The sequence below is a fragment of the Planococcus citri genome, chromosome 3 (genome assembly GCF_950023065.1).
Source record: "Planococcus citri chromosome 3, ihPlaCitr1.1, whole genome shotgun sequence".
NCBI classification, from domain to species: Eukaryota; Metazoa; Arthropoda; class Insecta; order Hemiptera; family Pseudococcidae; genus Planococcus; species Planococcus citri.
The window spans coordinates 28376482-28398171 of NC_088679.1; the positions used below are offsets into that span (position 1 = coordinate 28376482).

Below are 21690 nucleotides of genomic sequence, written 5' to 3' on the forward strand. Positions count from 1 at the left end.
GATTCGCACACATTTCAAAAATTTCCTCGCAAACGGGAAACTTTTGATTTTTTGGAGACATTTTAATGAAAAAAAACTGGTCAGAAAACCACTCTTAGGGTATTTTTTCCTCTAAAAATTAAGTTCACAGATTTTTTTTTCAAACGTAGGCCTTCTGGAAAACACGAACCCGAAACAAATTGCCTCATTTGCTCGACCTTTTTCAGCGGCACTGTTTCGAAATTCATCAACTCTTCTGCATGTGAATGAATAAAATACAGTTTTGTAATTTGAACGCAAGTACATATGTAGTTGATAGGCAATTTAAAAAATTTATCGCGAAAGAAAATACCTTGTGATCCGATATCTCTATCATTCATATCAGAAAAAACTCAATCAAGAATAAGGAAAAAATCTTCAAATTAAACAGCACGACTCGACATAGAATTAGTATTTCATACTTGCACATGGCTTGAAATCGGTCGATTAGTTCATTTTTAAATTTTATTTTACCACAAAAAATGAAGTTTTCAGTAATTCCAAATTTATTATTTTTGTGGTTATTAAACTGCAAATTTACCAAATGTTCGAAACGACCAATAATTGGTGAGTAAAATAAATTTCATTAAGTAGTAGGATGGAGATACATCGAATGTACCTAGCTTGAACATGAGATTAAATGAAAAAATTACCCTATTTAGGTATACTGGTTCAAGAATTTACACCACATGATGAATTTATAGACGATAAAAATGAAACTGCTGGATTCGTATCGGCGAGTTATGTCAAAGCGGTCGAGTGCTCTGGAGCAAAAGTGGTGCCAATATTCATCAGACAAAACCATTCTTACTACGAGTAGGTTAAATGAAGGAAATTTATTTTTTTAAATAAAAAATCAACTGATAATAATCACATGAAATATGGCATGCTTAATCGCGCCTTTTTGAAATATGACAAGATGTCAGTAATTATCAATGAATACGACTCAATTTCTTATAGACGGATCATGAATTCCATCAATGGAATAGTACTTCCAGGAGGAAATGCAAGTGTAACTCCTGGATTTCCTTACTACGACGCATCCGCTACAATTTTTAAAATTGCCCAACAAGTATGTTAACATGATGTATTCAATATCCATAAACAATTAGGTTTGGACAATGAGGCATTAAATATACGAGTATAGGTATCATCTCCTTATTTGTTTTTCAGATGAACGATAAAGGAATAAGTTTCCCAATATTTGGCGTCTGTTTAGGATTTCAAGCAATGCTCAACATTCACAACAACAATACAGATTTACTAATGCAATGCGACTCGATTCATGAAACTAATAATCTTGAATTCGTACCAGACCACACCACAACCCACTTATTCTCTCGATTTGACAGAGAAGCGCTCCTCAATTTGGAATTGCTTTCGATTACATTGAACAATCACGTGTAAGAAAATTAATCACATTGCTCATAAGTAGGTATGTGTGTGAAACTTGGTAATTGAAACACCCCCCACTAATCAATACCGCTTTCGTGTTTAGGTTTTGTATTTTTCCACACAACTTCACTACATCAAATTTAGCCAAAGAATGGAGAATGACATCACTCAGTACAACTGGCAAAGGTTTAAAATTCATTGCCAGCGCAGAACATGTAAAATATCCGTTTATTGGAGTTCAATTTCACCCAGAAATAGCGCCATTTAATGAAGAATTTGAAATACTTCACGATCGAGAAGCAGTACGAGTTAATCGTTATTTTTACGACGCATTAGTTGAGATGTCGACGAACAACGATAATAAGTTTCAAAATGAAGAAGAAGAGAGGAAACACTTGATTTATAATTATAATCCTATTTATCGTCGCGCGAAACCTGATCAGTATTATGCTCAAAAATATATTTTTTATAATTAAGAATACAAGATATCTTTTTTTTAGAAATAGTTTAAAAAAAAAATGAAAAATCCAAACTTGAAAAAGAAAAGCAAACGAGCCCGAGTGAAGCGAGGTCAAAAGCTTTTAAAAATTCATGTTTAGAGAAGTAAAAAAAAATGTTAATGCAGGGAGGAGTTTATTTTTCCAATGATTCAAACATTGAACATTTCTTAAATTTGAACAACAAGCTGTTCAATTTGAAAAGAGCAAATAGCCCAAGCGAAGCGAGGGCATAATGTTCTCAAAAATGTATGATCCAAGTTATAATAAAGTTAACATAAGCCTTTTCTACAAAATTTTTATTTTTTATAAAATCTCAGAAAAAGGAGAAATGAATTAATTTGATAATTTGAAGTCTGATTGAAAAAAACAGGACTTTTTGATGAAGAGCAATTTTACTCAACTTTTTTCTGACAGGGTAGGATCAAAATAATTTGAGCATCCTTTTTTAAATCACTTTCGAAGAATTTTTAACCCTAAATCGAGTCAATTTTCCGGTTATAGTCTTGAAAAAGTGTCATGCAACCCATCAAGTAGACCACGTGGAGAGAAAATACAATTTGTAATCTAATATTTTCAAACGCTTCTTGAAACATTTTGAATGTTGGAAACTTGTCAAGCAAATCACTTTAACCACAACTTTTTTTGAAGACATTTGAAGAGTTTCAAGCCCGAAATTTGGTCACGATTTTCCGGATTCTTGAGAAAAGTGTCATGCAACCTTTCAAAATGGGTTACAATTTCAACAAAAATTCAAAAAAAAATGTTCAGAACTTTTTTTGAGAAGTTTTGAAGAGTTTTGAGACAAAAGTTGAACCATAGTTGTCAGGATTTCTTTCATCACAGATTTCTTTTGAAAAATTTTGATTAGTATCCAAAAATTGTAGCACATTTTGATAAGTCGTATGGCACTTCTTCAAAAGTGCTGATAGAAAATACTGATTCAGGGTGTCTAACAAAACTCCCATACAAAAAAAATCATGACTTTTCATTACTTTCATGACTATTAGACAGTTAGACACCCTGTTTAAGAATGCTTAAAATCAATTTTTGATGAAATATTTGAATTCATCGCAAAATTTTGACCCATTTTGATAGGTAAATCATATGGCACTTTTTCGAAATTCCCACAAATCATGACCAAATTTTAGGCTCAAAATTCTTCAACGATTCTCAAAAAACATTTACTTAGGTACGTCGAATTTCTGTCGAAATTTTAAACCTTTTTTCGACAGGTCCTTTTTCAAAAATGCCAAAAATCATGACTTAATTTTGGCCACAAAATTTTTCAACACAGCTCAGAAAATGTTTTCATAGTATTTTTGATTTTATTTACAGTTTTGAGCCATTCTGGAGCCTCCAGCGATATTTCAATTTTCTCGAAAAATATCAAATCGCTCTTTGAAAATGTTTTTTTTTCACATTTTCTGAAATTTACAAATTGATCAAAAATTCATTTTGAACTATAGAAGTTGTGTAACCTCTAAAATAAATTGTAGATGGGTGAAATGTGTTTCTACCGAGTTGCAAAATGTCGGCAGAAGCGCTAAAAACTCCTTATCAATTTTAGTCTAATTTCAAAATTGAAGGAACTACCAAGGGAACTTCTCGAGGTGTCCATCTCCGATTTAAACAGGAACAGAATTTTTTGAAAGTGCATAGTCTGAACTCCTACAACCAACATTTCAACTGCCCAAATCGAAAGATATTTACTTTTTTGTTAAAAATTATGGAAATTAATCCAGAAACTAGTACTGACTCATTCGAACGGAATTTAATCATTTGTGGTCATTACGAAGCCTTCGCCTAAATTTTTAATTTCTCCCAAATTTTAAAACTTCTCCAAAAAGTATAGAAATTAATTTTGGTAGCTAAAAATCGTGATTTTTTCATGATCAATTTTCACATTTTTACCGCATGAAAATACCCCCGCCCCCCCCCCCCCCATCAATAACTTGAAACTGCGAGGATTTTTTTTTTCAATTTGTAGGCACGTACACATTTTAGTTTTTTCATTTTTCTAATTTTTTGAACAAATTTTTATTTTTCTAATTTTTTTTTATTTTAATGGGCTTTTAAAAAAAAGGGTGTGATTTAATACCACGACAAAAAAGGCGTCAGCACGACAAGCATAGGCACTTTCACGCCAGAAAAATCGTTACCACGACTAAATTGGAAATTCCCGACAATAAAGAGCTTACTCCGACATAAAAGGCACTCCAACGACAAAATAATGTATCAAACGACGAATTAAAAAATTCACGACATTTTATTACTTTCAACTGCTATATAAGGCAATGCACGACAACATTTTTCTGTCAAAAATAGGCATTTCACCGACAGAAATAAATGTTTGAAAAATATAAAAATTACATAAAAAAGTATACAAAGAAACGAAGTATCTATTAAAAAAATTTCTGTTTAGAGTTTATAAAAGTAAAGCTTTTGTTGACTTCGTTGGGCGACCCCTCTTCCTTTTTTGACCTAAGGGGATACATTTCGCAACTGCCATACAAGGCTATGCATGACAAAGTTTTTCTGTCAAAAAGAGATATTTTATCGACAGAAATAAACTTTTAAAAATATTAAAATGATACCAAGAAAACGAAGAGGGTATGTAAAAATTGCTGTTTATAGAAGTAATGTTTTGTGGACTTTGATGGGCGACCCCTCTTCCTCTTTTGACTCAGGGACGAATCGAAAGGGGACTGAGGGGTGACAGTTTTCCCCTCTAGAAATTCAAGAAAGTTGAAAAAATACAATAATTTCAACTATATTTTAGTTTCAGTTTTCAAAAATTCAAATTTTTTACAATCATGTAGGTATTTAATTATCTTTCATTTGCCGACAAAATCGCCGATCTTTCCTCAAAATTCTCATTTTTTTTCTAAGTTTTTGCCCTCGCTTCGCTTAGGACAATTTGGTTCTCTTCTACCGAGTTACAATTTCACTCAAATTTTTTAAAAAGAAACTCTCAGTTGATTATTTGTCAAAATTTGTAGAAAATATAATTGTAATTGAACCAATAATGATCTGTCGTGAATGAAATTATTTTGTCGTGAATACTGCTTATCTCTTAATTACATCGTAGTCGTTCATAAACACTTTATTGTCGGGCGTCATCTGGCGTGGAACTTCATCATTTTTCGTCGTTCATTCATCCTTTTTAAACAAAAAAATGCTTGTCGTGATGACGCCCTTTTTCGTCGTGCAAAAAATATTTCCCCTAAAAAAAATATCAAGTGTGTTTCGAGAGAAATTCATGACTTTTCGTGACCGTTGGACACGCTGTGGGCTGTGATTTTCTGCCAAGAACCCCATTTTGGTAGATCACATGGGAACTTTTTCAAAATTACCGAAAATCATGGCCCAATTTGGGGTAAGTTGAAAATTTCCTCAAAAATGCTTTAAAAAATTTTTCGTTAAAATGTTTGAATATTTCTCGAAATTTCAACTTACTTATTTTGACAAGTCACTAGGTCAGTTTTAAATACATAATTTTACAAGAGTTCATCTCTCACTTTACCTTTCTGCACTTGAGAAAAATTCTTAGGTCAAGAACTGTTCTTGCAATCATTCATTCACATTTAAAACACGATGATTTTGACACCTATATTCCACACATCCAAAGTAGATTTCTGTCCCAAACAAGCATGTACAAATCAATCCATGTTCACGCGCCAGTCTAACATAAAAGCAATAAAATTCATCCAAAACATCACCGTTAATCAATAATCCTATAAGTATACCGTGTTCGCAACATGATTCCGGTATTAGCTAAATCTAAATGCTTTTACAGCGTGATTTTGTTCAGCCATAAACCAGACCAAATACTTAAACGATAGGAAGAAGGAATCAATTACTTCGATGCACGACGAAATACCTAAATAAGTACCTATAAATAATTCGAATTTGAAAGGCTGGTTTTATTTGGTAACATTACTCGATCTCAGACGTACACAAAGTAAAGCCGAAACAATATGAGCAACATAGTCATTCCGAGTGTTCTACTTTTGTGGTTAATAAACTTCAGTTTAGTTATATGTACGAGTCGGCCGATAATTGGTGAGTATGATCGAACCGAGTATGTGAATTTATTCCAATTTAAGGTATAATATAATGAAACCACACAATCCTATTTGAAAAAATTACAGGAGTACTAGCTCAAGAATTCTCTGTAGATGATGTACTGTATAAAGAAACAAAAGCTAATTCGTACATAGCAGCGTCTTATGTCAAGGCGATCGAAAGCTCAGGAGCCAGAGTTGTGCCGATACTGATTAACCAAGATGATTTTTATTACAAGTATGTGAAAATTTACATATTCGTAAAATATACGAGAAATCAAGTTTATTTTTGCAAGTACCTGCAATACTTATTCGTTTTTTAGATGGATTATGAATTCAATAAACGGAGTTGTGATCCCAGGAGGAAAAGCGGCTTTAAAACCAGGGTACCCATATTACGATGCTTCCACCATTATTTACAAATTGGCCAAAATGGTAAGGAATTGAAATACCACGAGCATATTAACAAAACATACTGTAAAAGTGTAAAAGCATATGTACAACTGAGCCTACATTTTCGCCATTTTCTAGATGAATGATAAAGGAATATACTTCCCAGTATACTCGGTGTGTTTGGGATTCGAGGCAATGCTGACAATTTACAACAATCATAAATTACTGCAAATTCGATGCGACATAACCCACGAAAACTACCCCCTTCAATTTGCTCGGAAATATTCCAGCAGTTTGCTATTTTCAAACATTCCTCAAGATGTTTATTTACACCTCAAGTACCTGCCATCCACTCATAATAATCACGAGTAAATAAAATTCAATTTCCCTATAGCAATAGTTTCCAAACAAAAAATACCTATTTCTGAATTTGACTTTACAGATGGTGTACAACTTTACGTAATTACACGAGGACAAATTTACCCAAAGAATGGAGTATAACTACGATGAGTACAAGTTCGAGGGGTCTGAAATTCATTGCCAGCATCGAACACAAAAAGTATCCGTTTATTGGAACTCAATTTCATCCTGAAAAGGTATCCTTTGAATGGGGATGGGGCGAAGAGTTAAACGTACCTCATCATGCTGCTGCCCTTCGAGCTAATCGTCATTTTTACGATGTATTCGTCAAGTTGTGCAAGTTGAATAATAATAAATTTAAAACTGAGCACGAAGAGAAGGCTGCTCTTATTTATAATTATAAACCAGTGTATCCTAATATTAAACCGCTTTTCTTTGCTCAGATCTATGTATTTTAATAACAATAAAATCGATTTTTTTGCACTTAATTTTCTACATAATCTTGTAGATTAATTTCTTTGACCTTTAAAAAAAACACTAGAGAATGAAATTGAGGTTGTCTAATTTTTACGACCTACGAAGTCTCCATGAATCATGGATGCTTCGTAGGTTGAAATTTTAATTTTATGTATAAAACCGCCGACGAAGTCTCCATGAATCATGGGTGCTTCGTAGGTTGAAATTTTAACTTTTTTTGTTGAAAATAACCTACGAAGTCTCCATGAATTATGGGTACTTCGTAGGTTGAATTTTTTTTTTTTTTTTTAAATCACTCACAAAGTCTCCAAGATTTATGGGTGCTTCGTAAATTGAAATTTTAATTTTATGTTGATTTCATTTCTGGTTGAAAATTACCTTCGAAGTCTCTATGAATCATGGGTGCTTGTTTCGTAGGTTGAAATTCAATTTTTTGTTGAAAATCACCTTCGAAGTTTTCATAAATTCATGGGTGCTTCGTAAGTCAATATTTCAAAGTCCCACAATTTCTGTTTTTTTTTTTTTTTTTTTGTCGAAAATCATACTTCGAAGTTTCCATGACTCATGGGTGCTTGATAAGTTGAAATTTTATTTATTTATTTATTTTTTTGATTATCACCTACAAAGTCTCCATGATTTGTGGGTGCTTCGTAGGTTGAAATTTTTAATTTTTTTTTTGAAAACCACCGACGAAGTCTCCATGGATCATGGGTACTTCGTAGGTTGAAATTTTATTTTTTTTTTGAAAATCACCAACAAAGTCACCATGATTTATGAGTTCTTCGTAAATTGAAATTTTAATTTTATGTTAATTTCATTTCTTGTTGTAAATCACCATTGAAGTCTCCATAATTCATGGGTGCTTCGTCGTAAGTTGATATTTTCATTTTTTTTTTTGAAAATCACCTTCCTCAGGACCTTAGAGAAAGGAGGCAAAAGGGACAGTTTGCTCCAGGCCTGCACTCTCTGTACAGCCCGGTAGAATAAGGGTCCGTGATGGAAGAAAAACATAATTTTTTATTTCTCGAAACACAAATTTTTGAAAGCTTTTGCCCTCGCTTCTCTTGAGCTTTTTTGTCAAGGTCAAGATAGGAATATTTAAGAAATCAAGCTTTAAAGAAACTCCTCACAAAAAAGCATCGTTTTTATGCCTCTCGAAACACAAATTTTCGAGAGCTTTTGCCCTCTACTCATTTGGGCCGGTTCTGTTTTTTTTTTTAAATAAACTTCCTTTGAAAAAACATTATTCAAATTCTGAAATGTTAAAAACCAAAAAATAAACTCCAAGTTCTCACATAAAAAAACGTTGTTTTTATGCCTCTCGAAATAAAAATTTTCAAGAGCTTTTCCCCTTGCTTTGTTCTGACCAATTTGCTTCTCGTTTTATGAGGCCTCCAATAATCCAAAAAGGAAAATAAAAATCTTCGTAAGTCACATGAATATTGCATCAATTTGTTAAAATTGACATTTCTGTCCCTCACGAGTCGACACCATCACCCCCTTCAAAAACCTCAATATACCTTCTGCTTTGGAAATGAGGCCCAACATGATATTTGCCCCAAGCCTGCGTCAGCTCTCGATAACTTCAACCAGAATCAATATTTACCCATGACAATGATTGACAATACCGACATTCAAAGAACGAAATCGTCCACCGATGATAATAATCTAATTGTTAATGAACATTTCTCATTCAGATAAAGTTCAAATACGAGTATTCCACTTCTACGAGAACAAACGTATCTATTGTTTATGGACAACGTTTTTTGACGTTATTAATCCATAGAACACGGGTTTCTTTTTCTTTTTCATACGTACTTATTATAAAAACATGACATTTTATGACAAGGATTAAAAACTCAAACACTAAAAAAAGAACTAGGCTAGTCACGCATCAAAAACATTTTTTATCGATCAGTCTGTTCATAACGTCGCTCGAGTGCACAATTAAACATGAAAGAAAAAATTGTATCGATATTTTTAGTTTTACTGAAATGTATTTCGGTTTTTGGAACTAGCAGACCAATCATTGGTGAGTAAAATTTTACATTAATCCCATTTTTGAATCCTACCGATTTTTTAAAAATGACTTTCAATTTAAATTGACTAATGATGAAAAAAGTGAATCAAACCAGGACATGGTTCAATAAAAAATTTATGATGATAATTTTTTTGTAGGGGTACTGGCACAAGAATTCGGAGGATTCAAAGCTGGAAGTTTTCTCACAGATAAAGGAAGCACATATATAGCAGCATCCTACATAAAAGCGGTAGAATCCTCGGGAGCAAGAGTAGTTCCGATATTTGTCAATCGTTCTCCACAATACTACGAGTACGTACGAGTATTAAACTTCAGCTGTCATAATCCGAACCTAATTTCATTGACTGAATTATGAATAAATTTTATGCACGAATGTAGACGGATACTCAACTCACTAAATGGCGTTCTGGTACCTGGAGGAGCCACAAAAATAGAACCAGGGCATCCTTTCTACGATGCCTTTACGACCATAGTCAGAATATCAGAAAAGGTCAGTTTATAAAATTCGCCAAAATAGAAACTACGTTCGTGGCTCAAAGTTCAATTACATATTATTTCCCATATTTACGTAGATGAACCAAAGAGGAATATATTTCCCAATACTGTCAGTATGTTGGGGATTTGAAGCAATGGTTACGTTATACAATGGCCATAAAGATTTACAAACACATTGCAACGTTATTCGTGAAAATTATCCGCTCAAATTTGAACCTAAATTCACCGAAAGTTTATTATTCTCTCGAATTGATCACCAAACATATATCAATTTGAAATATTTTCCTACAACAGTAAATGCGCATTAGTAAGTACGAGTAACTTTAAATACCTACTTACAGAAAATAGGTAAGCAACTCATTCAATCAAACACATCCCAATGAATAATCCAATTTTCAAATTTTGTTTAGCTGGTGCACAACTCAACGTAACTTTACACGGTCGCATTTAGATAAAACTTGGAAAATTACATCAACCAGTGTCAGTTCGAGAGGACTGAAGTTCATAGCCACCATTGAACACAAAAAGTATCCTTTCATTGCAGTTCAATTTCATCCAGAAAGAGCCATATTTGAATGGGATGATACGTTAAACATAGTCCACCACTCAGCTGCTGTGCAAGCAAATAGGTATTTCTACGATGTACTAGTGAAGCTCTCTAAATTAAATAGTAATAAATTCAGGACTGAAAAGGAGGAAAGAGATGCTCTCATTTATAACTACAAACCAGAGTGTCCGGACTCTAAACCATCGGTTTTCACTCAAATTTACGTCTTTGACTGATTTATCTATAATACTATAAAGGAAAGTCCCCTTTTTTTGAAGTAGGTAAACTCGAAACTTGCCGAACCAAAAATTCTGAATTTGTATACATACGGACGCCTGTAAGCTGGAGAGTGTTTATAGCAAAAAAAAATTTGAAAAAGTTTAAAAGTACAATTGTTATAAAGCTTCAAAGTTGAAAAAAATGACGACTTTTTTGGACTTTGCGGAGGTGAAACCAGTTTGCGGAGAGACGAGGTAAAATTTCGTTGCAAAGCGAGTGTATTACGTTGCATTGATGGTAGGTACTGGAAGTGGGGTGGTTCTAAGTGTAGTAGGAGTCTATCAGGTTGTGAAATACCGATACGAGTATGTATCATCTCCATACAGCAGTTTGGAACAGTGTTGCCAGGTTTTTGAGATGTTAAAACCCCAATTTATGACGGGACCGCAATTTTTGGAAAGAGCGAGTTCTAAAACCCCCAAATCCAAATTTCGAGCTGCCCAAGTTAATTTTTCGAATGTTGGCAAATTTTTGAAAATTCAAAATTTGTGACGCGGCCAGCGATACCATACCATATGTCGGAAAACTTTTTTTTAAGATAATCGCGTTTTCATGGAAAAAGTCAGAAAATATCAAAAAAAATTTTTTTGTGGATTCATATACTATGAAGCCTATACTTTGGAATGGGTGTACCCACCGATCTCAAACACGTCGTTTTAGTGGTGAAAAACTGGTTTTACAAAAGTGCTTTTCATAAAAAAATGTCAAAAAAAAAAAAAAAATATTATGATGTAAAACCATTAAAAGATGAAGAAAATCAAAAAAAAAAAAAAAAAAAAAATTTAAAAATGTTACAAAAGTAACCCAAACTTTCAAACACGTTTTTCTCAGAATTTTGGTTTTTGAATTTCAAAAAATACGCAACTTTGAAATTTTGAAAATTTGTCAGATTTTAATATTTTGAAAATCTGTTTGCACCATTGAAAAGAGGAAGAAAAACACTACCAGAAACCACAATAAAACGAAAAAAATTTTTGCCGACATATGGTATGGTATCGCTGGCCGCGTCACATTTACTGTTTTTGGCGATTTATGCTTTTTCTTAAAAAGTATGTACTTGACCAATAAAAATGGTCAAAATAAGTCCCAAAACTAATATTAATTCCCCAAATCTAAATTTCACCATTTCCAGCCATTCTGGAGCCTCCAGCGATATTTTTCAATTTCTCCAGAATTTTGAATTTGCTCCAGAAATCGTGAATATGAAATTGGGCAGCTAAAAATCGAGTTGTGCGTTATACTCGATCTGTTTAACGAGTTTATCCACATTTGAGTAGGTTTTGGGGCAGACACCTCAAGAGTGGTTTTTTGACCAGCTTTTTTCAAATAGAAAATCCAAAAAAATCAAAAGTTTTCCATTGGCGAGGAAATTTTTGAAATTTGCGCGAATCGCTGAATTTCGTCCACAACTAACCTCCCGAGACCGAATTCCGCCATTTCCACCAATTTGGAGCCTCCAGCGCGATTTTTAAATTTCTCCAGAATTTTGAATTTGCTCCAGAAGCCATGTTGAAGACTGCGGCACGTTAAACTGAATAGGGATCTAAACTCTGAACTTTGAATACTCGAAAATGGTGATAGCTTCTAACTATAAATCATCCATCTGCGATCTTTTACACGTAAATGTATCAAAATCATCAAATTTCAATTAAGATTACTCAAAATTAAATTTATATTTTCCTTTATTTATTTTTTTTTTTTATATACTGAGATCTGTAGCTTTGATTGTTGGAAAGTTATTCAGTTCAGGTTCAAAGTTGTAAAAACGCAAGGAGTAATAAAAATGAAATTTTGAATTGAAATTTCTTGAAATTTTCAGTGAGCACCTCAGCGTTTTACTAAAACATTCTGCATTTTATCCTCTCTACTTGGGGATACAACTTTGAACTTGAATAACTTGAATGAAAAAAACTGCAAAGCAACCCTCATGCCTCAGTAAATCAGTGCTACAAAATCGGATAAAATAGAATTCCGAAACATCTGACTCACTGAAAAGTGGAAATTTTTAAACTCAATTCTAAATTGATTCATACAAAACTCATAAGCGTTACTTCAAAAAACAGCTGAATACTTCGATAGGAAATTTTATATGAACTACTGAAGTGGGGATGGTGAAAGGTTGAAATAGCAGATAGGTCATTTTTTTGGAGTGGTATATTTTATTCCTCAGGCATAAAATTTTACGTAAGTAAATCCACTAAATTTTGAATACAATTTTTAAAAAAAATGAAAAAGAGCAGTGAACCCAATGCACCAGAAAAAAGCATCATATTAGACCATCAAGATTATGACCGCATTTTTCGAGAAGGTTGCGATCTTATGTGACCATTTTTGACATTTTGTACCTTATGTGACTGTGATTTGGGGGGCTTGGCCTGTGTTTGAAAAATTCCACTATCCAAAAATCACTGATAATGAAAATGAAAAAAATAAAATAAAAAGAGTACCTAATTCATTAATAAGTTGAAAATTACAGAATTAAGGCAATTTTTGGAGGGGCATTACGGGCATTATCTACATCAGGTGGAATGTGAAATAAGATGATTACCAAACAATTTTTTATTCATTCATATGTAAATAAACAAAATCAGCTCTAGATCTCTCCAATAAAAATTTCAAACTTCGAAGAATGAAAATGAAAAAAAGAATTAAAAGCGGATAATTGACCAATTTTATTATTTATTAACAATTTTTTGTTCAAAAATTATGTCTATTCCGGGATGAGTGCCGACTTTGGAAAAAGGGCCGGGGGAGTAAAATTTTTGATATTTCACAAGTTTTTGAGCTCAAACTAACTAGATGATTCACAACGTGTCAAATTTTGTAGGTAGGTTACAGTGAATCTTCAATTTTTCAGCCTGGAAACTGTTCTAATAGTTCAGACGTTCAGAAATAAAACTTGAGGAATGAAGTACTTTCAGGAACTATAGCTGACCCCAGAAGTGGAGAGGGTGAAAGGTTCAAATTACAGAAAGGTCTTTTTTTGGAGGGGCATTAGTGTCATTAACCACATTAGGTGAAATATGACGACAATTACCAAACAATTTTTTATTTACTCATAAATGAATTTTAAAAAATGCAGCTCCATCTTTCCACTCCACCCGTCCGAAGGACGGGTATTTTCTGCTTGTTCTTAATAAAATGTACCTGCGTTGTATATTGTATAATGTATATTATCTAAACCTACCTGACATGTGTGTAAATCTAGATGATTATTTTTTTAATAAAATGTACCTGCATTGTACATATATTGTATAATGTATATTATCTAAACCTACCTGACATGTGTGTAAATCTAGATGATTATTTTTTATGTACGTAAATGTTGATTTCATTTTTTGTTGAAAATCGTCTTTGAAGTCTCCATAATTCATGGATGCTTCGTAAATCAATATTTTCAAAGTCTCCGCAATTTTGTTTTTTTTTTTTTTTGGTGTCGAAAATCACCTTCACAGTCTCCATAATTTATGGGTGCTTCGTAAGTTGATATTTTCATTTTTTTTGAAAACCACCTTCGTCAAGGCCGTAGATTTCTCGAATCACAAATTCTCGGAAGTTTTTGCCCTCGCTTCGCTTGAGCTTTTTTGTCAAGGTCAAGATGGAGATTTCTATTTAAGAAATCAAGCTTTAAAGAAACTCCTCACAAAAAAGCATCGTTTTTATGCTTTTCGAAATACAAATTTTCAATTTTCGAGAGCCTTTGCCTTCATTTGGACCTGTTCTGTTTTTTTTCCCAATAAACTTCCTTCAAAAAAACATCATTCAAATTCTGAAATGTTAAAAACCAAAACATAAACTCCAAGTCCTCACATTAAAAAAAACGTTGTTTTTATGCCTCTCGAAATAAAAATTTCAAGAGCTTTCCCTCGTTTTAGAATAAAAAAATTTTACATTTGAGGCCTCCAATAATCCAAAAAGGAAAATAAAAATCTTCGTAAGCCATAAATATGAATATTGTATCAATTTGTTAAAATTGACAATTTTCTCCCTCACCAGTTGACTAATTTTTAGTCGACACCCCCAGGCAGAGTTGGCAAGTAGACTACATAGTCTACTTTACATGCTTTGTCTACGTGTAAACAACGTTGCTGTAGACAACGATAGTTTACATGTAGACATTGTAGACTATGTAAACTATGTAAACTACAAAGTAAAACTTTTTTTTGTTTTAGAATAAGCCTTTTTTACACGGATTTTGGCAGAAGATTTTGAAAATTTGTTGTTAAAATCCCAAAAGTGTTCAAAAACGAGATTTTTGAAAATCCGCGTAAAAAAAACATACCTACCTACTGGGCGAAAAAGTGATAATCTTTAGCAATATTGTCGAACTGAAAAGTGAGAATTTGAATCTCTCACAAAACAAAAGTGAACAATTTTAGCAAACCACAGCATTTTCCTAAATTTTCTCAAAAAACGAAATTTTTTGCATTTCTTGAGTAAAAAAAATGAATTTTTTGAACAATTCGTAGAAAAAAGTAATGATTTTAAAGTTTTTGCAAAAAATGAAAATTTTCAGCAATTTGGTTGAAAAAACTAGAATTTTCATCAATTTTTGAAAAAAGTAAGAACTTTATTTTCGACCACTTTTGGAAAGAAAAAAACTTGAAAAAAGCAAAGTTAACAATTTTAGCAGATGTCAATTATATAAGAAAATTACACTTTTTCCCAATGCTTGTCGTGAATACAAGATTTTTTTTCTTCAATTTTTCATAATTTTTTTTGCAAAAAAAAGACAATTTTTAGCAAGAAGCGAGACTATTTGGGAATACACAACTTCGAAGTTGACATACATTACTCGTAGTCTACTTTACATGAAGTTTACATAGATTACACGACAAACGTAGACTATGTAGACAAAGATAGTCTACGCGTAGAGAACCAACCCTGCCCCCAGGCTAGCATCAGCTCTCGATGGCTCTGCTTCAACCAGAATCAATAATTACAATTACCTATGACAATAAATTGACAATACCGACATTCAAAGAACGAAATCGTCAACCGATGATAATAATCGAATTGTTAACGAACATTTCTCATTGAGATAAAGTTCAAATACGAGTATTCCACTTCTACAAGAACAAGCGTATCTATTGTTTATAGACCATATTTTTAGACGTTTTTAATCCATAGAACGCGGGTTCTTTTTTCTTTTTCATACGTATCAAGTATAATAACATGACATTTTATGACATTTTATGACATTTTATGGCAAGGATTAAAAGCTCAAACTCTAAAAAAGAACTATGCAAGTAATGCATCAAAAGCATTTCTTAGCGATCAGTTTGTTCATAACGTCGCTCGAGTGCACAATTAAACATGAAAGATAAAATTGTATTGATATTTTTAGTTTTACTGAAATGTATTTCTGTTTTTGGCACTAGCAGACCAATTATTGGTGAGTAAAATTTCACATTAATCAGCTCTTTGAGACCTAGCCATTTTTTTTAAAAAAATGACTTTCAATTTAAAGGGTATTCCTAGGTAAGATTGGTGAAATGGCCATGTTCCCAGATTTGGAAAATCATGATGAATTATTGTAGGGTACCTCCAATGAAAATTTTCGAGCGGAATTTCCGTCTCTCAACCCACCCCCCTTTGACAGTATAGCAAAAAAACGCGTTTTTTTTTCGAGAAAAATTCTGTATCCATGAGTAGTGGGGAGAAAATTCTGGTACCTCACGGAATGTGTAGGGGAACAGTGGGCCTTTCAACATGTTTTTTTTCAAAAAATTTTTATCGTAGTGGTGGGGGTAAAATTGACAAAAGAAAACTTTGTACCGCCACTGCTCCGAATTGAAAGGTTGGGCACCAAAACTGTTTTCGCCAAAATGTGTCTTTTTACAAATACTTTTTTCCTACTAATCCATAAAATTGAAATTTTGTCTGCAAAAGGCTCATATTTGCAAAAAACCCTGAAAAATATGAGTTTTTCGCGTTTTTTTTGCCAGATTATGCGAAATATGCGAAAAATGTATAGAACACAAAGTGTAGAGCGTCAAATTTTACCCTAGAAAACGTGTTCAAAAGGTTGTCAATTCACTCATCTCCTGAGCTAAGCGCGCACACACACCGTGTCTTTGCAGCAAAGTCATGAGATGAATATTATGTCACCTGCATTTCTGATAATTGTAACGTTGGTCGTGTCGTTACATAGTATGAGGCGAAAAATCACTACTGCAAACTTGCCAAAAATTCCGGCTTTTGCCAGAATTATCAAAAAAGTCTTGTTTTTTCGCCAAAATTATAAAAAAATTCTAACTTTTGTCGAAATTGTCAAAAAAGCACTGTTGACTGTTCATAGTCGTAATACCTACTCATAATTGTCGAAAAATACATCTGATTTTTTTCTGACATTATCAAAAAAGTCCTAATACATATGTACATATTTTCTGTAAAAATGAACAAAAAAAACCCTGGTTGTAGGCCAACATTTTATAAATTCCTATTTTTTGCCAAAATTATCAAAAAATCTTGACTTTTTGTAAGAATTGCCAAAACAGCAAAAGTTTTTGGCAAAATGTTCAAGAAATCTTATCGCCAAAATTATTGTCGAAAAATCTCATTTTCACCAAAACTTTACAGAAGTTTCTTTTCAAAAAAAATTATTAAAAAATTCTAACTTCTGTCAAAATTAATTTTTTTTGTACCTTAGTTATAAAAAAAAACTGCTTTTTGCCAAAATAAATAAAATTAGATATTGTAAAAAAAACTTCTGCTTTTAGCAACAATTTCCAAAACTCCTGCTTTTTGTCAAAATTGTCTTCAAGTTCTACTTTTTTGACAAAATATTGTGGGCAAAGGACTTTTTTTGACAAGTTATCCAAAAAATTCTTATTTATGCCGAAATGGCCAGTAAAATCTTGTTATCAGCAGAAATAGTTTGAATGTACAGCTCTTGAAAAAATTGTCAAAAAGAAATAAGTCCTAACGTTTGTCTGCATTTGTCTGAAAAGTGAAAAGTGCTGCTTTTTCCATTTTTACAATCAATTTTCATAATTTTATAATTTTTTTCTCGATTTCCTTTTCTATTCATTTTTTCTAGTTCTCTTAATGATACCTACGTTTATCACATCTATAGGTAAAATACACAACATATACCTACTTTTTCAAATTATTTACCTAGTATGGGTAAAGTAAAGGATCTTCAAAAATACTAAAAAATTGTTTTTTTTCTTCTCATCGTCAAGCCAAATTTGGATTAAGTTAGTCAATTTTTTATGGTTTGTAATTTCCATTGAAAAATATAAATTGTAGGTATAAGTCATCATTCAATTATTTTTGGAATCACTTTTATTCATTCACTTTCACGAGACGTTAACCTGGTTTTTCTATAATCGTGTAAATTACTTACCTCTTGATTTTGGGACAATAATCTGATTTTGAACCAATCCATGATCTAAGAGGAATTTTAGATGACTTGTATGGTACCTTTTGGATTTGAAAAAGGTTTTGTTAACATTTTTGAAAATTAAAATCGAAATCGAAATTTGTATTTTCTGAAATTAGGTACTGATTTTGAGTTGGACTTCTGAACAATTTTTGGGTTATTTGCATATTCTTGGTAACTATTTGAAAGTTTGGCTTGCGATATTTTCATTTTGAAGGATTTTGTTTCACCAGGCATTGTGGAAATGTGTTTAAATTAAAAATAATGTGAGAATTGTAATTGAATTGCTCTGATCTCAATTTGAATTTTTGTGGTACTTTTTTATTCACAGAGCTCATGATTACAATCCTTGCTAACTTCTGTAGATGATCATTTTGACAACCTTTTGAACACGTTTTCTAGGGTAAAATTTGACGCTCTACACTTTGTGTTCTATACATTTTTCGCATATTTCGCATAGTCTGGCAAAAAAACGCGAAAAACTCATATTTTTCAGGGTTTCTTGCAAATATGAGCCTTTTGCAGACAAAATTTCAATTTTATGGATTGGTAGGAAGAAAGTATTTGTAAAAAGACACATTTTGGCGAAAACAGTTTTGATGCCCAACCTTTCAATTCGGAGCAGTGGTGGTACAAAGTTTTCTTTTGTCAATTTTACCCCCACCACTACGATAAAATTTTTTTGAAAGAAATCATGTTGAAAGGCCCACTGTTCCCCTTGTAGAGGGTAGATGAGGACCCAAGGTACTCGTTATAGCAGGGAATATATGCCCTCGGTTGTCGGTAACACTGCTGGTGCAGTGCCATCTAGCGGATTAGTTCTGTGAGATGCGGACAACTGAAATAGACTGCCGTGTCCGCTTTGCAGTTGTCTTAGGTTGCTTAGAGTAATCGCCAGGGATGCGATGATACTGTATCAATACGGTATCGATACTTCTGAAAATATCATGATACGTATCAATAAATATCATGATACTTTTGTTTGTTTATTTAGCTTAAAAAGTTGGCTGAAATGCCAAAACTTTCACAGATAAAAAAAAGCCAAAAACAAACAAAATTCAAAAGCTTGGTATCAAGTTTGGATCGATACGTATCGATACACTACTGATCTGATACGTATCGATAAATATCATGATATATTGGGTATCATCGCATCCCTGGTAATCGCTCCTCTGGATGGATGTTAGGACAACCAGCCTTTTGAGCAGAACTGCACGAACGCGTGTGTACTTATAGCTCTAGGTATTACCTATTAGTTGTGTGTAAATGTATGTTCATTAAGTGAAGCTCAATAAAGTGTTAAAAGTGATTTATCATCTTTTGGTTTATTGGTCGGACGAATAGTGACATACACACAATCTGTATGAGGGAAGGTGTAGGGTATTAATTAGCCGAGCATACCCCGGACAGGTACATCAGGGAACTAAATCCTCCTCAGCAGGACCAAGTTCCCACCTATCTTCTCTCTACATCTACACCCTACACATTCCGTGAGGTACCAGAATTTTCTCCCCACTACTCATGGATACACAATTTTTCTCGCAAAAAACGCGTTTTTTGGCTATACTGTCCAAGGGGAGTGGGTTGGGGGCCGAACAATAAATTCATGATACGAGTAATAATTTCTTTTATAGGTGTACTGGCACAAGAATTCGGAGAATACAAAGCTGGAAGTTTTATCACAGATAAAGGAAGCACATATATAGCAGCATCGTACATCAAAGCGGTAGAAGCCTCAGGAGCTAGAGTAGTTCCAATATTTGTCAATCGTTCTCCACAATACTACGAGTACGTATTAAACTTCAGCTGTCATAATCCGAACCTAATTTCATTGACTGAATAAATTTTATGCACGAATGTAGGCGGATACTCAACTCACTAAATGGCGTTCTGGTACCCGGAGGAGCCGCAAAAATAGAACCAGGGTATCCTTTCTACGATGCCTTTACGACCATAGTCAGATTATCAGAGAAGGTGAGTTTATAAAATTCGCCAAAATAGAAACTACCTACGTGGCTCGAAATTCAATTATTATGTCCCATATTTACGCAGATGAACCAAAGAGGAATATATTTCCCAATAATGACAGTATGTTTGGGATTTGAAGCAATGGTGACGTTATACAATGGCCATAAAGATTTACAAACACGTTGCAACGTAATTCGTGAAAATTATCCGCTCAAATTTGAACCTAAATTCACCGAAAGTTTATTATTCTCTCGAATTGATCACCAAACATATATCAATTTGAAATATTTTCCTACGACAGTAAATATGCATTAGTAAGTAATTTTAAATACACAAATAGGTAAGCAACTCATTCAATCGAACACACCACAATGAATAACCCAATTTTCAAATTTTGTTTAGCTGGTGCACAACTCAACGTAACTTTACACGGTCGCATTTAGATAAAACTTGGAAAATTACATCAACCAGTGTCAATTCGAGAGGATTGAAGTTCATAGCCACCATTGAACACAGAACGTATCCCTTCACTGCAATTCAATTTCACCCAGAAAGAGCCATATTTGAATGGGATGATACGTTGAACATAGTCCACCACTCAACTGCTGTGCAAGCAAATAGGTATTTCTACGATGCACTAGTGGAGCTATCTAAATTGAATAGTAATAAATTCAGGACTGAAAAGGAGGAAAGAGATGCTCTCATTTATAACTACAAACCAGAGTATCCGGACTCTAAACCATCGGTTTTCACTCAAATTTACGTCTTTGACTGATTTATTCCTAATAAAATGTACCTGCATGTATATTATTGCATACTACCTAAACCTACTTGACAAGTGTGTAAATCTAGATAATTATTTTCAATCTACCTACGTGTTGTCGTGTATTAATAAAGCATTACAAATCGAAAAAAAAAACAATGAATTTTGACCAAATTCAGTGCGGAAACCTTCATTCTGAGTCACTCAGAATTTTTTTTAGCTACAGTGGTACCCCTGGAGGGAAGATATGTACCCTCAAAGAAGGAACCAGGGCTCGCAGGTACCTACTCATTTTTTTCAGAAAAAAAAAATAACTTAAGTACTTAACCAAAGATGTGCAGACAAAACTTAAGCAAAAGATTTTAATATAAAAAAAAATGACCAAAAACAGTTAGGTACCTACCTTCAGTCATTTTAATTTTGAAAGGTTAAATTATTTTGCAAGTTTCTAGTCAAAAAACGAGCCTTTTGACAGTTTAGGCAACAGGGAAAATTTTTTTGCAATTTAAGGAAAAAGAAATTGGCAAAACTGAGACAGAAAATTTTTGCAAAAGGAGTGGCTTTTTGGCAATTTCTGTCTAAAAAGTGAAACTTTTGCAACGTTTAAGAAAAAAGTGAGATTTTTTGAAATTTTTTAGCAATTTTGTTAAAAAGCGAGTATTTTTTTCAATTTTTAGCAAAAAAACAAAACTTTGATAATTTTGGTAAAAAAATGGTACTTTTTTGGCAATTATTGACAACAAATTTTTCTCGCAATTTTTGTCGAAAAAGTGATACTTTGATACTTTTTTAGCAATTTTTGAAAAAACAAGAATTTTTTGGCAGACGCAAGACTTTGACAAATTTCAGTAATAAGTAAGACTTTATGGGAATATTGGCAAAAAAGAAAAACTTCTGAGCGATTTTTGAAAAGCAGTGAGACTTCTGCCAAAAGTGGTGAAATTGTGTTATCACTGTCATCAGTCAGTGCGTGTTCATCAATGACCACTTTTGGCAACTTTAA

At 33.0% G+C, this 21690-nt stretch overlaps 4 protein-coding genes and 1 long non-coding RNA gene across 5 annotated transcripts in view; 4 read left to right on the top strand and 1 right to left on the bottom strand.

Moving 5' to 3' along the window:
• LOC135839603 (uncharacterized) overlaps positions 1-21690 on the bottom strand; it is a 241553-nt gene that overhangs the window by 33317 nt on the left and 186546 nt on the right. The window lies entirely within an intron of this gene.
• LOC135840835 (gamma-glutamyl hydrolase-like) lies at positions 395-1904 on the top strand. Its single transcript, XM_065357555.1, has 5 exons — positions 395-585; positions 681-834; positions 979-1090; positions 1192-1421; positions 1517-1904. Exons 1-5 carry the CDS (start codon positions 501-503, stop codon positions 1887-1889), a joined length of 954 nt encoding a protein of 317 aa, XP_065213627.1. The 5' UTR covers positions 395-500; the 3' UTR covers positions 1890-1904.
• Positions 5800-7218, top strand: LOC135840396 (gamma-glutamyl hydrolase-like). The gene is made up of 5 exons (XM_065356920.1): positions 5800-5975; positions 6065-6215; positions 6301-6412; positions 6509-6738; positions 6813-7218. The coding sequence occupies exons 1-5, from the start codon at positions 5891-5893 to the stop codon at positions 7186-7188; spliced, it is 954 nt and encodes a 317-aa protein (XP_065212992.1). The 5' UTR covers positions 5800-5890; the 3' UTR covers positions 7189-7218.
• On the top strand, positions 9034-13974 carry LOC135839743 (gamma-glutamyl hydrolase A-like). The gene is made up of 5 exons (XM_065355914.1): positions 9034-9239; positions 9386-9539; positions 9627-9738; positions 9821-10050; positions 10154-13974. Exons 1-5 carry the CDS (start codon positions 9161-9163, stop codon positions 10524-10526), a joined length of 948 nt encoding a protein of 315 aa, XP_065211986.1. The 5' UTR covers positions 9034-9160; the 3' UTR covers positions 10527-13974.
• On the top strand, positions 15832-20851 carry LOC135839742 (gamma-glutamyl hydrolase-like). Its single transcript, XM_065355913.1, has 5 exons — positions 15832-15964; positions 19591-19744; positions 19819-19930; positions 20009-20238; positions 20327-20851. The coding sequence occupies exons 1-5, from the start codon at positions 15886-15888 to the stop codon at positions 20697-20699; spliced, it is 948 nt and encodes a 315-aa protein (XP_065211985.1). The 5' UTR covers positions 15832-15885; the 3' UTR covers positions 20700-20851.